The sequence below is a fragment of the Helicoverpa zea genome, chromosome 11 (genome assembly GCF_022581195.2).
Source record: "Helicoverpa zea isolate HzStark_Cry1AcR chromosome 11, ilHelZeax1.1, whole genome shotgun sequence".
NCBI lineage: Eukaryota > Metazoa > Arthropoda > Insecta > Lepidoptera > Noctuidae > Helicoverpa > Helicoverpa zea.
The window spans coordinates 11,096,262-11,113,919 of NC_061462.1; the positions used below are offsets into that span (position 1 = coordinate 11,096,262).

At 39.4% G+C, this 17,658-nt stretch overlaps 1 protein-coding gene across 8 annotated transcripts in view; it reads right to left on the bottom strand.

Annotated features, from left to right (window-relative positions):
- Positions 1–12,188, bottom strand: part of LOC124634215 (diacylglycerol kinase theta) — a 32,223-nt gene extending 20,035 nt beyond the window's left edge. For 7 of the 8 annotated variants that reach the window (XM_047169657.1, XM_047169656.1, XM_047169658.1 and 4 more), the window contains exon 1: positions 11,933–12,187. In XM_047169657.1, coding sequence (XP_047025613.1) covers positions 11,933–12,062 — 130 coding nt within the window. In that variant the 5' untranslated portion in view covers positions 12,063–12,187. Of the gene's footprint in view, positions 1–11,932 lie in introns of all 8 variants that reach the window. The other variant, XM_047169655.1, reaches the window with a different exon arrangement.
- Between the last annotated feature and the right edge of the window lie 5,470 nt (positions 12,189–17,658).

Here is a 17,658-nt window from a genome sequence, read left to right on the forward strand (position 1 = left end):
TCCTAGGTGCGTGATAGCCTGGGTGTAAGGCTAGGTAGGTGATCGTTATTTTGTTCTAATATCTATCAATGGGCTTCTGTGTGTTTTCTTGCCTCGGTTGCAAGAAATCAGTTTCGGGTATAGAGTTGAGTCATTTTGAGTTCTCGGAAATACGGTGGAATCGAATGATACGTGGGTTTTCACATATTTGGTTGATAAAGCTGTGTAATCCCGAAGTTTTTTTTTTGTGCATATAATTTAGTCGATAATTTTTATTATTAAAATTAATTATTCATTAATTTTAGAAGAAGTTTAGAGAATGGTCTTTGTTAGTATATTCCGTGTCCTGTGTGCATTCTATTTTCAACTTCGTACATGTGTCGTTCAATGCACAGTAAAATTATTATTTTCTCTATGTTTGTTCCTAAACAATTTCTATCCTACTAATATTATAAACGCGAAAGTTTGTATGTATGGATGTATGGATGTTTGTTACTCTTTCACGCAAAAACTACTGAATGGATTTTAATGAAACTTTACAATAATATAGCTTATACATCAGAATAACACATAGGCTACAATTTGTAAACATATTGTTCGAAATACTAAACCTGCGCAGACGAAGTCGCGGGCACCAGCTAGTATTTCTATAATTTCGAGTGATGCAGTAAAGTCCTAATTTCCTGCAAGTGAGATTATGCGCAATCGCAGTAGATATTAGGTCAGCGCGTGACGTCAGAGGTGCACCTCCGGGTTACTACGGGGCAAATAAACACTAGGAAATTCATTTAGAAGTAGAAATATTATTTAATTCAAATGTGGTATGACCGACTGCCGAAAAAGTATTGACTATTGAACTTAAATCGACCCTCATAATTAAGAGACCTACAAGTTTTTTGATAACTTCCACAAGTATTACAAATTAAATAGGAATTACTTGTTTTATTATAAAATATGTACAGTAAACTTATCTCCTACCTATAAAAAAAAATCAAGGAATACGAGTGAAAATATTCAATCAAAACTATTATACATATTTACTAATCACGCACATACATAACCTAAAATAAATATAATTGCAAATATAAAACATTAGTATAAGCGTTTATACGCTATAGTCATCGGCTAAGTACGTGTCAGTCTAAAAATAGCTACGCTTACGGCGCGTTGCTACGCGGACCTCGCTACGAAGCGCTACGTATATCGCGTAGTATGTATGTGCTCGTAGCAATTTCACCAAATATGGGAATTGTATTGGTAACGATTTTGTAAACTATAATACTTTTTTATTATTTATGTTAATAATGAGTATGAATGCTATAACACCTAACTAAATTAAGCAGTTATTTCTGTAATTTTTTTTTGCCTTAAATAAATGTTTTTATTTTGCAATATAATAAGTAACGTAATGTTTTTTGCATAATTACGTAAATATTCTATTCTTATGTGTAGGAGGTAACAATCTCTGATTTTACTAGTTTTCGTTTTTTTATCAATTGAATTATAAGTATTGAGCATATTAGAAGGCCCCCTCTTATCAATTCCGCAAACCCCAAGTAAAACAAATAATTGCAGAGTTAAATACTGTTAGATAGTACAAAAAGGCGCGCATCCACGTCACGCCCGCGTGCAACGATGGGAATTAGGTCGCATGCTGCTGACTTCACCGTTCCACAGCCTTATTACCGATAGAGGGTCCTGCTATACTCTGTACTGTACTATCTTTACTGCAATCATTTAAACACGTAATGAATAAAAGTAGAAATAAATCAAAATAGGTTTGTGCTATATCCAGAGGGTCCCCGGAAACTATGTGCAGTAGCTACTATAAGTACTGCAATAATAAACATAATTATTTAAAGGAAAAATAAACTATCATAAAAAAGCTTTGCACCTACCTCTATTATTTTTCCAACACCCGAAGGTAGACTGGCAGAAAACGCCTGAAGCGTTAAGTCCGCCATTGTATGTATATTGTGCAAAAAGCATTTAATAAATAAATAAAAATAATAATATCACAAAAATAATAAAAATTAACAACTTTCAAGTTACAAAAAAACACTTTTTGGGCATATTTTACAAAGTATTGACGTCATGATATTCAGGTGCAATAGCGGGGCGCAGGAATTAGGTCATGCGCTGCTGACGTCACGGGTCCACAGCCTCATTACCGATAGAGGGGGCAACGTTCTGTACTGTACTGTGCACTGTACACTTATAATGTTGTGCGGTAATACGAAAGGTAGAATTATGAAAAGGTATTACGCTTATTTAAAATTTTGTGCCTGACTAAATCTAATAGTAAAATAACCTAATGTTTGGCCCACCTTTTAATATGTATTTATCTGAAAACAGAATTTGTAACGATATAAACAATGTTCCCAATACAGACAGGACATTATTTTTATGTGTTTTTATACAAATATTTTAAAATGTTAATACATGTTTGATAAATGGATAACTATCGAAACAATTTCAGAAATACAGTGTCTGTTACTCTTTACCGTTTCTATCCAAATATTGCAGATTTTTTAAATAAAATCTGTACAGAATTACCTACCTACTTTTCTTAGCTTTACCATAACATTGATTCTATATTTACTGAAAACGATTTTTTTTATCAGGATCGTTAGTATTACTGTAAAGTCGCGAGGTGCGCCTTTACGACTTATACGACGCTAACTATTGAACACATACAAGCGATTTATTTTGGTCTGTGCGTACCGGAATACTGGTGTATTTTAGTTTTACTTTGATATAAATAGAACTATTGTGAGTGCGAGAATGACCCACATTCGCATCATTGCCAAATTTTAATAGCGCTAAATTTTGGAAGAGTAATTGCTGATTTATTTCGTTGACATGATTTTAGTAATGTGTAGATTAAAAAGCTTATGTTTTAGACTGGTTTAAAAATACTTAGGTAGATAAATGACATATATGTTGTCTGTGTATAAAGATGATTTGTTGAAAATGTAAGGAAGATTTAAAAAAACTGCCTCAACATTAAATCATTTACAGTAGGTATCTATGTAGTTATGATAAATCTGAAATCATTCGATGCTTCACTAGTCGAACGGCCAGTTTCTTCATCAAAAGTTAAAGTTAAAGTAATGTCTAAAGTAAAAGTAACGGTCAAATACGTTTTTTCAAGGCTAAAGTGACAGCAAAACGAATAGAAAAATTGAATTTGACCGTTACTTTTACTTTAGACATTACTTTGACTTTTACTTTGGCTTTAACTTTTGATGAAGAAACTGGCTGATAGCTAATTAAAGTTTAATTAAAAAAGTTAAGTTGAATTATCGTTGCCTTATTATTCTTTTAGTATAAGGCAGAGTTGTGTAGTGGTAGTGTTTGAAAAATGCATCTAAAAAGCCTCACAATTTTAAAAATATATTTAAGCTGCACTAATTAGGGCGAGCTTTTCAGCTGAAGCAGCTCCATATTTTAATGAGCAGTCCATTCAAGAAAACACACTACACAAACTGTAATGAATCCAGCACTGAGGCGGGCGCACGCGCTTGTCCTGCCATTAGCCGACAAGTTCCAACAAAAGGCAGTACCAACAAAACTGCATTAATAACTGAATGCAAACTTGCACAGACACTGCTTTCTCGTCAGATATAAATAATAGATCGGCCAGTGTTGCCGTGAAACACAAAGTTTGTGCCTATTGTGCAACCTCTTTTGTTACGGTGCAGTCACATAGTAAAATTTGTGCTGGTACTCTATTGTTCTTGATTCTGGAGTATGCTTGTGTTATGAGACGTTATGATTCAGTCACCAGTTACAGACTGCAGGTGCACTTGAGACTTTCAAGATTGGTTTAATGAAACTTATCAATAACTAGGTGGTCCCATTCATAGCTAGATTGTTCCTCACAATAGAATTCAAGTTACAAACTTAAGAAGAACCTATCAAAATTTAAAAGACTAGCTTACTTAGCTGCGGTTAGATGAAGAAAAAGCATAAAGAAAGCACTGCAACTGCAGCCTCATTTTACAAAACTGGCACAATGTAAGAAGGCAGTAATGAGGACGAGTCGGCGGCTACTAAACTTAGAGTAACATCCCAGTGCACCACAAAGAACAAATTAAAGCCGCGGTGAATGCGCGACATTTGCACAAAGCCGGCAAGTGTTGCGCATCCAGCCCTATGACTATACATTTTAAATGTACCGCGTGCTGAATGAAAGAACTCGCTGGGAGCGTTTAGTAACACTCCGGTGGATTGTCGCTACTTCCCTCTAGCGATATGATTGAAATAACACTGTTAATACAACCAATTCTCTAAGCAACTTTCCTAACATTACTATGCTCAAAAACATACATGTCAAGGCTATTTTTAAGCTGCCTCGTTCATAATTGTACACACCAAAAATAACTTATTGTTATCAGAAATATGTTTTAATGAATTTCTGGCACGCCCCCTTCAGCCGGCCGGGTGCTGCACTGTTAGCTGCAAGGGGCCCGGGGCCAGGTGGGGGGGGGAGGTGTACCATTGACGCGCGTCTCTCAATGGCGATGGAACTGGGTCATCACCGCGTGACGTCAGAGGTGGCCTACATACGCCGGGCGTAGCCCCGGTACCGACCCAACAGCCAGCTTCTACGAATTCTACTTTTTTTCAAACTCCGCTTGCAAGACCAAGGAGTTCTATATTTAGAACGTCAATAGGCTTTGTGGATTCCAAAATAAACATACTTTTATTTATTTATGACGGGCACTTGACGGGTTCTAGTTTTGAATTCGTCGTGGAAGTTTGTTTGGTAGTACATTTTTGGATTGTATTATGATTATATTTTTGAAAAGACGCGAATTTAGAAAAGTTTTGTAGTAAGTATTCATTATGTTACTTATAATAAAAGTTTGCCAAAGTACATTTATTCTTGTAATGTTCTTTCTATTTTTACATTTCTCTATAATAATTATATGTAAATATTGTCGGTAAATAGTGACGTCCTGACGTGTCACACTGCCCACGACCGCCATTATTGAAACAAATGGTAAATATCATAGACCGAGGCGTGTGTCCTGAACGCCCACGAGCTTACACATCAAGACAAGCTAATTTGAACTTAAAGACTTCAGTCATAAGGTGAATAGTTCTCTAGAGAGTGAAAGTTGCCTTAATTAAAAATGGAATCTAAGTACTGGGTCCGTGGCAGGCGTTAGACAATCAATGCTTCAAGTGCTTGCAATTAACTGGTGGTTATTGCAGAGTTAAGTTTAAGTTCTTCTTGAACTTGTGTGAATAACTTATTTAGTGGCTTGATTTGTTTAGTAAGTTTCCTTATAATTGAGCTTTCTCTTGTTAGTAATAATGTAAGCATTTTAAATTCAAATGTCACTTTTGAAATTCAAGTTGTTGTCATTGGTCTTCCAAAATCGAAGTATTTGTTGTAATAGATGTAAGTATCTCTAAATGGAAATGTACCTACTAGCCAAAGTAAATTGTACAGTATCGAACAAGGGTACACGCCACTGTAACACAGCTCGTCATAATCGTCTGATAAGTGATAAGCGCACAATACATGCTGACGTCACGCTTATTCAAAGCTAAGGCTGTCTCCGCACGGGCGACACCGACGTGCGACAATAACTTGTCCATTTCCACACGTCGCGTTATCTTAGTCGCACAATGGCGGCTCGCGGGCGGTCGGACGCGCTTTGTCTTGCCGCCGCGACGTGTGTCGAGATAGTGTGCGTCACTATATAATGAACATCATTGTTGGCTGGTTCTACCGTCTGTTGTTTTGTTACAACTGTCTTGCATGTTGCAGTGACAGTTTGTTGTGCACCGTCTTTTGTTTAGTTACAGGCTTTTGATTCGGTAAACAATAAGGTATTGTGGAAAAAGCTTTGATAGGTGACGCTGTCGGTAATGCTTTAGAACTAGTTGTGTCGTAGAATGGGCGTGTCTGTATAGGTGTTATATATACAACGTAACTATGTGTTATGTATTACAAAAGTAGGCATTTAATTACAATGACGAGGGAGATGTTTTTTACAGATGAAACTTGTCATGAAAATGATGTCTGAGATAAGGGAAAGATTAACCAAAAACTTTGGCATTATGATGAACGCTACCTTTTTTTTTTTTTTTTTTTATCGACGTAAAATCATCAAATGACCCCTCCCGCTGTGGGTTAGCAGCGGTGAGGGAGTGTCAGACTCTTACTGACTAAAATCGTCGTGTTCCGTCATAGGCCTTTTATGTACCAGGGCCGCGGTATCTCTTTCGAACAACCCGCAGCCCCGGCAGGCCTTGGCCCTGCTGGGCCCCGCTGGGGTTGCTGACGTCTCTTTGAGGAGCGCGTGGAACAACGCGCGCCGTCGACACGGGTCTGTCGTCTAGGAAGACAGAGGGACGATGAGCCACCCGAACTCACCGCCCACAGACCCACGCCTACGGTGGCCGGGAGTCATCTCGCGACACCCGGCGCCCATGGTGTCTACCTGGTCCAGCGCGGCGGCCGGGATGAGAGGTGCGGACTCTCTGGCGTTCCGCCTCCTCCTTCTCGAGCATGACCGCTTCGCAGAAGGAGGCGACGGCATCCCATTCCCTCTCGCCCCGGACCATGGCCTGAACCAGGGCCGGACGCGAGAGGTCGCCGCCGCCCAAAGCCTCGACGAGGACCCGGCGGTGCCCCTCCCATGCGGGGCACACCTGGACTGTGTGGTCCACCGTGTCCTCGGGGCTGTCCGCACAATGGTGACACCCGGGCGCCTCCTCACGACCGATGCGGTGCAGGTACCTCCCGAAACAACCGTGTCCGGTGAGGACCTGCGTCATGCGGTACGTGAGGGCGCCGTGACTCCTCCCGAGCCACTCCTCAAAGAGGGGACTTACCGCCACGATGGTGGCGTGCCCTGATGAACGCTACCTAGAACAAACGCAAGGAAAATAACGAAACTCGAAGCACAGCACGTGGAACATCGACACTTATAGCTAATTCAAGTAATATAACGTTATAAATACAGAAATAACAGTTTCTGTATAATTTACTATGACCGCAAATGCGAAAATGTAAAGATATTCTTACGAGGACCTTGCAGCAGTGACGTACGCCGTAGTAAACGCTTCACATAAATTAGCTTGAACCAATAAATATATCAAACTATAAATATTATCATATTTAAATATAAAAAGTATAACAATCGTTTTGTGCATTGTAGGCCTAATACTACGCCGTAGCCCGCTACGAGGAATTACTACAATTTGCTACGTACTTTCTACGGCGCTACGCGGACCTTGCTACGAAATATGATGATAAGCGTATTTGGATGAAGAGAGCTTTCTGATTTGCATATTTCTTAGTTTTTTTCATATTAGTAATGATGTTTATCTTAGTAATTATGACGAGTGTAGAAATGCACACAGTGACAAATGGGACGGAATGTGTGAATCAAAGAATAAAAAGCTTAGAAGCAATTGAGGATTGGTGACGAAAAAAAGCAAGTTATGGAATCCTATGGTGATTCTTCTAGAATATTACTTAGTGTATCTATGAGTTTTTAACCAGTTTCGAAATTAGCTTTCAATATAATTGTCTCTTGCGGTATTCCGTAGCAATTTGTTACATTCCATATTTTGCTATTGATTTTGTATATTATCAGAAAAATGTAAGAATCGCGAGAAACGCAATGAGAATTATTAAGTTCGGCCATTCAGAGAATGCGTTCCTGACACGTCGCGATTGAACTGACGACGTAACTTTGCAATGGCGTTGCAGTTACGATAAAAATATTTTTGCTGGTTGTTTACCGTTTTAACAATTGAGGAGCATTAAAACAACATTATTATATCAATAATCAATGAATGTTATTACGTCGTCAGTTCAATCGCGACGTGTCAGGAACGCATTCTCTGAATGGCCGAACTATAGAGACAAATTATGGAATACTAGCTGTGTCCCGCGGCGTGAGTGAACGACTACTATCTACTACTCATATCCTTTCTTACATCGTAAAATCGCGACAGACATTTCTAGTGACGATATTATTTGTATTATGGAGAAGACCTATTAAATGCGAACATAATTCGTTGTTGGTAGTAGTTAGATAAAGAATATTGTACGTACTTCAATGAGCTTTTTGACAAGATGTTGTTCCTACTAAGTAAGTTCAAACCAGTAAGTTAAAAAACGATGGGGTCTTTTTTTGCTCTCAAATGAAATGAAGAAACTATTGAGTATCGATTATCACAAAAGCAATGACCAATGCTTTTTTTTTTAATTATAAATACGTACATCGATACCGGAAATGTGAAATGACGTAAGGGACATTTTGCCTACATAACGTTGGATTCGGTATTTCTTGCTAAATCGATCGTTATATTTAAAATGTCAATAGCTTTGTCCCAGATTATTTAAAAAAAGTAAAAGAATATACACATAGGTATAGAAAAATATTTTAATTTTGGCTCTTCTAAAAACCCTGGTTTTGTCCCTTGCGCAATGTGTTGCAATCGCGCTTTTTTTATTCGAAAAAAGAATCACAAATATGGACTTCAACGTGACTACAACATTTGAGAAGAAGAAGAGTGACTCTTTAGACACAAAAGAACAATAAACAGATTTGGCAACCTATTGATTTTAGTGAAGCTAAAAATGAAATATACCTACCAGTTAAGTGATATTTTCACCATGTTGATGTTACATACCTATTACATGTTTGCAATAACATGTTTGAAATTACAATTTGCAATTACATGTTTGAGCCGTTTGGGGTTGAAACTCTAGGGCCGTGGGGTCCGAGGGCGCACCTTCTTGCCAGGGATATTTCCCAGCGCCTGGTTGACACTTCCCGGGACCCAAAGGCTGGCTTTTATTTCGCACAGAGGTTGAGCATTGCCATCCAACGTGGCAATGCTGCCAGTCTTTTGGGTACATTACCCAGTGACAGCGATGAGGAGCAATTTTTTGATGCTCTGTATTAGTTTTAAGTTGTATATATATATATATAAGTTTATTTTATTTTATTTTCAATTAATGTAAATATATTGTGAATATGTAGCAGGAATATTTTAAATAAACTGTTATGTAGTTATGTAAATATGTATTTTCAAAATAGACTTCAGTACTAAAGATTTTATTCGGAATCACGAAGATTGATCAAAAATCATCCTTTTTTTGTTTACCAGTAATCTACTGGGTGTCTACATCTACACATACATACGTACAAATTCGTTCAAAATATTTTTAGTTTTGTATCATTGCAAATTATTGAGGAGAAGGTATATTATTTTTAAACACTTTTTTTGCGTTTCCTAAGATATTTACTATGATTATTAAGTGATGAATCGACACAACTTTAAATGGCCATTTATGTCATGCCATTTATGTAACTTAAAATTTTAATATTTTTTACCAAATCCTTCGCAAACATTGTACTGTAAGAGCATGTAAGAGTAATTCTTTCGGTACTTAACGTAAAAAACCCCCATAGGTTTGTCTGACAACTTTTAATTAGTAATAACAGGTTAGGATATCATTAATAGGCAACGAATGATACGAATATTTACCGTTCATTGTTAAATTAAAAGGAAAATAACAACTATTTTGTCATTTCTGTTTGGATTTGCGAAATGTTGTAATATCTACTGCATACATGTTTAAATCTATACTTATTTACAAGTATTGTTAATATGAAGAGTTCGTTTACGTTGTTTCGAGTTATTTTGTTGTAAGGGCAAACCTAAGGAATTACTGGTCTGAATTGTAAAGCTCTTTCAAAGAATAGCTCATTTACCGAGGCAGGCTAAAGGGTACTTTAAAGCTAAGGCATTTACCGAGACAGACTAAAAGGTACTTTAAAGCTAAGGGCTAAGGTTGCATAAAGTTATTACTTCAAAAAAATTATATTATCGATACATAAACGTAATTGGCCAATGAAACAACGCCTCTTTCAAACATCATCACTAATATTATACGGGGAAAAGTCACTCTGTTTATCGGTCTCGCTTAAGCGTTTGTAATAGTAAGGTAATTTAGATGTTCGGTACACCGATAATATCAAGCTACAGCATGAGAAACTACACGAGCTACGTTTTAACTCAGTGCGCGACGTATTTTATTTACGAGATGGGTGGAACCGCGGGAAATAGCTAGTATTGATGTGTATGTTTAAAAGGAACAAATTTTGGAACATACCCTTGTATGGGTAAAAATCGTAACGTCTACAGTTGCCGGCTGAAAGAAGCGTTTTTCCAAAAGACCTAACCGGCGTGTCAGGTTATTAGAAGATATAATAAACTGAAGCTAATTACTCTTTCGTGCGTGGTTAAGATGTATAAGTTCAGTAAAGCAAGCCTACTAGATACCAGAGAAATTACTAACAGCCTTTTTACTTCAACACTGAAATGCGCTATATTAATTTCATACTCTCGTATTTCTTATGATACGTTCAAAAAGAACATGTCACAATTAGGCTTCAGCAGCTAAATTAGTGCATGAAAAAATATACTTTCCTATTTTTTTACACCTATGTAATTCGATTTCGTTCTTATTGCATTTTAAGTTGTCACAAGTTAGCTATCGAATTACATAATCGACTATTTGTTACACCCCTAAAGCACTACATTGTATTTAGAAATTGGATCAACAATGTAACTGGCAGGGCGTAGTGAATGTAGAAGCCGTCGTCTCTATGCCCAATCCCGTTGGGACGAGCGTGAAGATCGATACGCTGCGAGTCACGAGCTACGCAGCTCGCAGATGCTCAACTGTTACCATTTCATTTAACCTAACCATACAGAATTGTTACAAGAATATAGAGTAATATAGAAGAATACATGAACTTGATTAGTGAATCTAACTTTGATAGTTGGTATAGTACATGCCATGTAAAATTTTCCGCGTTCTAAAGCGTTATCGTTGGTTCTAAATTTTAACTACAGTTAGTCACAGCAGTTATTTTGTTTGTTAACATTGCTGTCGTGACGTATCGAATGCGATACTACCAGGAAAATCTATCAGGATAATTGTGTGATGTAATATTATACTGAATGTTTGGAGCATATTTTAAGTTACTGCGGTATTAATTTACAAATATTTTGTGGTTCTACATAACGCATAGGTACAAACATTTTGTCAACTAAACTGAATGAATAAGCGCAATGTCACGAACAACTGTGGTGACCTGCCGGATCATGTGTTAGGTCTATGAAAGAGGCCCTTACATGTTCGTAGTACACGTAATATTACGATACGAAAGTTATGTATTGCGTACGAATAAAAATCCTTACTGTAAGAATAAGGGAGATAGCATCAATTGATTTTCAGTTCATCGTTAAGTAAAGCTACATGGGACCAAAACAAAATGCGCAAAACAAGATGTCTTCTCATCTCGCACGTAATGAGCGAGTGCTCGTGGAGTGCAACATAGTGGACACCCTGCGGCTAATGGTCACTTACCACCGCGCTAGGCATGGGACACATGACGAGCTTACAGCTAGGATACACGAGCGGGGATGCAGCGCCGCGCCCCGCCTCCGCCCCGCCCCGACACACCGCTACGAAAAAACCTCTTACAAAACAGATCGATCGATATGCTCCCGAATGCTCACTCGCTTCGCCACCGACACCCTCGACTTCCAGCTGTTCTAGCCTGTCCCCAGCACATCCCCCCAGACCTACAGCGCGCGCCTGCACGCGCAACCTCGCGTGCACCACCACCAGCGCGGAGACCACATGCGCGCTGCGGCCTCCTACGTCCTTGAAATTTCAAGTGCAAGGCGATAGAGGCGAGCACGCGACGCGTGCACGTGAACAGTCCGGGGCGAGGGCCGGGCACGCGCCGGGGCGTATCGATCGGGGCGGGCGGCCGGGCCGGGCGGACACGCCCGGGGCCGGGCGCGGGCTCCGGGTTGCATAACGCGCTGGTCGTGCCGGCGGCGGCCGCGCGCCGAGCCGGTATCGACGCGCGCGGGGCGCATGCGCGACGCGTACCTTCGCAGCCGTAGCCCTGCCCGATGAGGCCCCACAGCAGATCCGAGCAGTGGTGGCAGTAGGTCGGCTTGTGGAAGGTCTTCTTCGCGAAGGAGTGGGTGCGATGGGGCGCGGGCGCGGCCTGCGCCATGGCGGGCGCGCGGGCCGGGCCGGGCTGGCGCGCTACTCATGCCGCGGCGCCCAGGGGCGCGCCGCGCTCTCCGAGCGGCTGTCGCGGCCCACCATCGCGGCGCGTCTGCCGCCCGCGCCCCGGCCGGCCCGCGCACGCGCCTCGCCCCCCGCGCCCCCGCGCCGCGCCGGCCGTGCGCCGCCCGCCGCCGCGACCTCGTACCGGCGGCAACACACACCACGCTACAATCGATTTCCACTCTTATCTCTGGAAACGTTCCTCAACTTATGACACTAACTTACAACCTACTTCGAAGCTTTTCTTTTTTCTAAGCACAGCAGCATTATATGCAACTCGCTTCGCTGGTACGAACAATTCCTTATTATATACTTACTGCTCGGTATTGTTGTGACAATGATTCTACTTAATGTTAGTTACACGTCAATGTTTATTGATGTCTTGATATAATCAAAACCCGTTAATGTTGTAGGTAGAGCCATTCGATTGCTTAATATAAGATATTAAACATCCTATCAACGGTGTGTTTTAGATAGGTACTTTGATGATACATTTGACATTTGTTATATTCGGTTTTCCGCCCAAAATTATTATATTTTCTTTATCTGGCGAATCACTCTATCCTATTTACATATAAAAAACGAACAAAATAACTATAGTAAAAAAAACAGAGTATTCAAACAAAACAATTCACAATAAATAAAATGTTCGTGACGTCGCTACAAGTAATGGTCTTGCGGCGCGTGCGCGGTGCCGCCCACCAATCGAAAAAGCTCTTGTTTACAATATTAAGAGGCGCAGCATCCTCGCGGCGCGGCCCGACACCCAGACGCCACTCGCGCGTACCACACCGACGTACCACCACGCACACACACACACACACTTATATTATAAAACATGCACTACTTTTATGCTATGGATTGAATTTTGAAAAAGGAATAAAATTCTGGTTACACTAATAGACAATATTACCAAAAAGTTTCAATGTAAAATAAATATTTTTTCAGAAGTACAGTCATGTCCGGTTCTTAGCTATGGTATTGGGTGCCATGAGCACCACTGTCATCCATGTTAAAATACAGATTTCAGTAGTAATGCTAGCAGAACCATCATTCATTCATCAATTCATCAAGAAATTCATTAGACTGCAAAAAAAAAACGAAGTAGATATTTTAATTTTTCTCTATCACGTAAGTAAAAGAGAACTGAAAAGAGACGATATTCATCCTATGTAGCTCCATCTCTGTCTTGCTCTGGAAACTGAGTCACTTTGCCGTGTAATACGATTACAAAACTGCAATCAATCTGGAAAACATAACATGAATACTTGGTTCTACAAATATAATAATGTGAATGATTTTTGGAGCTTTTAAAACTATACCTTGTTTTTAATATACGTATTACATAATTATGTCGTAGAACTGCTACGACATTTCGTAGCCGCTACGTTATTGTACTAATACCATACAATAAGTGTTCCCGATATAGTTACTTAATGATATAAAGCTGAAGAGTTTGTTTGCTTGAACACGCCAATCTAAGGAACTACTGGTCCTATTTTAAAAATTATTAATTTCATTTCAATTAGATGGTTCATTCATAGAGGAAGGCAATAGACTTTTTATCCGGTTTCGTGGAGAAGTTCCCACGGGACGCGGGTGAAACCGCAGGCAAAAACGAAATTCGAATTTAGTATACTGTGCTACTCACAAGCTTTTACTTTCGTAGCAAACTGTCACCGTAGAACTGCTACGACATTTCGTAGCGCTACGCTATGTCACAGATGATCGCTCACGTATCAACTTTTTGTGAACACGCTGGTCAGCATGGCTGAGGAAAGCAAAGGACTAATATAGAATATCTTACAGCCGGTTTTTGCCGGTCTGAAAAATTATTACTACTTATAACAGGGATACAGTTTAATTAACTTTTTGTTGCTTTTTATAAAAACTTTAAAGGGGTGATCTGTACAAAAATTTAGTTCTAATGCCAGAATCTACCAGAATATACCTATGCCTAACAGTTTTAAACTTGTCTACAAAATTGTTGGAATGACTACGACTCCGTAGCAAGGTCCAGCGGGCTACGACGTAGCAGCTCTACGTGGTGTGCTACGATGTAGACCTCGCTACGGTCTCCTGCTACGATGTCGTAGTACGAAAAAATAAGCACCCCCTGATAATGATAATCAGAAATTATTACATATATGAAAATGACACTAATTAAAGTAAGTAGGAGTACTTTTAACACTTAATCGAAAACCAGAATTAATAACATTTAATGAAAACCATGATTCCAGATTATATTGCCCGTATCAAACAATTTCCCAATTTTTCCATACTAGTACCACATTGAAAAACTAACTCTCGTACAAAATGCTGTGAGCATGTGGCGCCACCTGTTGCGTTTGGCACGAACTAGCGGCGTGATCTGTCCGGCCGCTGCCAAGTGCTCACTGTGCTGAATAATCACTTGGCATTTTTGGATTTCTCTTTTATTTGAGCTTCAAATATTGGATGTTGTTTTGAAGATTTTTGTTGGGCTACGAGTTTTAATTGTACATATACATACCTATGTTTCATTGGCGTATCCTATGAGTATGTAGTTTCCTTATTGACGGTTCATGTTTTAACTTTTTGTAATTCTGCTAACCATAAAATAGCCATTAAATAGGTACGATGGTTCTCAGGCCTATTTTAAATAGAAACTCTTGCCTTTAACATGGCATGTATTACTTTTTCCGACAGTTGAAGTAATTGTTTTTATGTTCTTGCATAGTCTGATCAAGACTAGAATGACGAAAACCCTAACTGGCAAACTAATTACAATTAAGAAAACAAAAAAAAATGCATATACATAGGTACTACCCATACTTAGGTACAAAAGATTAGATCTGAGAATATATGTTTCTAGCTAATTTAGTCACAAAATAAAATGACTATGAATAATGAAATAGCGTCGGTCACGGTCGGTTAATTCCAAATAAATAACCGCAGCCTTTTAGTTCCGAAGTTGAACTTCATTCTGCGGCTAAGGTATCGAGTTAGTCTTGTCTGTGTGTCCAGTGTCAACGATAACCGATCCACCGCAACCAAATACGTAATATCTAGTAATTAATATATCCAATATTTTATAGGTTTCGTTCTATTTATTTATTTTGTTAACTACAGAATGGGGTATTTATTCAGGAAGAGCTCATAGCCCAGTCAAAGTCGAATGGGACGATCGTTCATAAGGTTAAGCAACGCTTAGCATGGTCGATCTGTGGATGGGCGACCATCTTGTCATACCGAGTCCTTCGGTGTCTTGGAAGGTCATTTGAAAGTCTTTAGCAGTCGGTAAGGGTAGTCAGAACCCAGTTTGACAACCACTCTTACCAAGAGGTATTGGGTTGCCCAGGTAACTGGGTTGAGGAGCTTAGATAGGCAGTCGCTCCTTGTAAAACACTGGTAGTCAGCAGCATCAGGGGCCCGATTCTCCTAAGTTAATAATGTCAAAATCGAATAGAAATCGAATCGCAATATGATCGCAATAGTAGTTTTAACCATATCAGGCATTCTGCTACTAATAAAAGACCAATCGTATTCGATTGACATTTGATTGGTGTGCGATTGGTCTGCTATTTTGGTGATTTTGGTCAATACGGTAGTTCTGTACAATCATTTTGCAATCGTAAATCATTTGCAGACAAAATGATTCATTATTGAATGACAGAAAAGGATAAAAACGTTTATTTCAAAGAAAAAATAGCGGAATGCCACATACGTTTCAATCGTAATCGAGTCGGGATTGGATATCAGTCGAATCGAGTCGAACGTGAATCGTATGTTGCTTAAGTAAAATTAGGAGAATCGGGCCCCTGGTCAGACTGGGAGCCGACCCCAACATAGTTGGGTAAAGGGTAGGAAGATGATGAACGGGGTATGTATTTTAAACTTAACTTTAAAAGGACATAAAGTTGGCATGTCCTATTTGTTCATATTGCATCATGTTGCAGTCGCATGTCCTATGTAGCATGTCCCTATTCTTGCAGCCCCGAGTACGGTTGAACTGAGCTATATAGAAATAGTAGATGGGTTCTCCACACAGGGATTGATATTATTATTAACAAGCATCTTGCTACACTTATATAAAGTCCATAGTTTAATGTTTTAAGAATCCTATATAAATGTGAGCTTCGTCCTGCTGGAAAACTGGATTTGAATCTTCATCAACTTTCCTGAAAATATTCGACCATATACTGACAGCGGCATATTCCCCTTGGTTTCGACAACAGTTTAAATAAAGAAGGCCGCCCAAAGGCTGCGTTCCACTAATATCTTGATCAAACGCTCGCAAAGTGACACGTATTTGAAGTTTAAAGGCGTAAGCGTTCGTCCCACCGCGTCCAAGCAATCCCCGGTGGGGTGGCACAGATAAATATAGCCGTCGAAAGCGCGCTACACCACCCGTGTAGGTTTTCCATACGATTAGTTTCGTTACATACCACCCCTGCTGCACACACGGAAACCTGTGTGTGCCTGTCCGTGTACGTGTGTGTGGGTGGCACCTTTTCGGTCAGCTAGATAGGCAGTGTGAAAATTAACGCCATAGATATGTACACGAGGAAGAATGCCAAGATGGTGCCGTGGAAACTGAGAAAAACTTACATACAAATATCGCGGATATCTTCACGAAAATGTCAGTCAGAAGTACCTACATGTATGATAGTTACGTAGCGCCTTTGTAAAGATAAATAATAGCCATTAAATCCAAATAAAGGTTTATCGTCGTGGATATTGAATCCAACACCTTGTGTCGGACAGTAGCGTTTCCGACCACGATACCAACATAGTGCTTACCTACCTGCTTAGGTGTAGCACTGCTATTCATTTATTTCAAAACGTAGGTATGCTAAGTACTGTTACATAGTTAATTTAAGATCAAGACAAGATTTACAAACATGATTAGGCATACGATGCTTGCGACTAGGTAATACAAGAAACTTTTCATTTCATTGCAGGTGGGGAACACGATGCGAGTGCTGTTATTATCTAGATCTAAATGGTACAGTAGATGATACCACATAAATGAATAGCACACATGACCACCACACCACACCATATGATGATTTTACAAAAAGTCATATCACAACATAAAACAAAACATTTACATTATATTATTTATTTATTTTAATTTATATCAATTCATAATCAGCATCACCGATAGACGTCATCGCGGTAGCACCGGCTATCGCTGAAAACCAGCGCTGGGACTCTGTCTCGTTTCAGGTCGCAGCATTATACTGAGCGAGGGCCGTATTGCGCGCTGTAAGACGCATATTTTCCTCTTCTATTATTATTTCTGTATAATGTGCCTAATTTTAAGTGTATGATGCGTCTATTGTTTCGCAATAAAATTTATTTTCTTTCTTTCTTTCTATACCAGAGTTTTGTAACATATGTATTTTCACTGATGATATAACAATCCGATAAAAAGTGAACGCTTAGCGCCACATATTTAGCGCCTGCCGAAATAATAATTGCAGAATTTTCTCAACTGCACGAAGACAAAACCATCAGGCGCTGCTTCGGGTTATGATACCGTATTTTCAACCTAC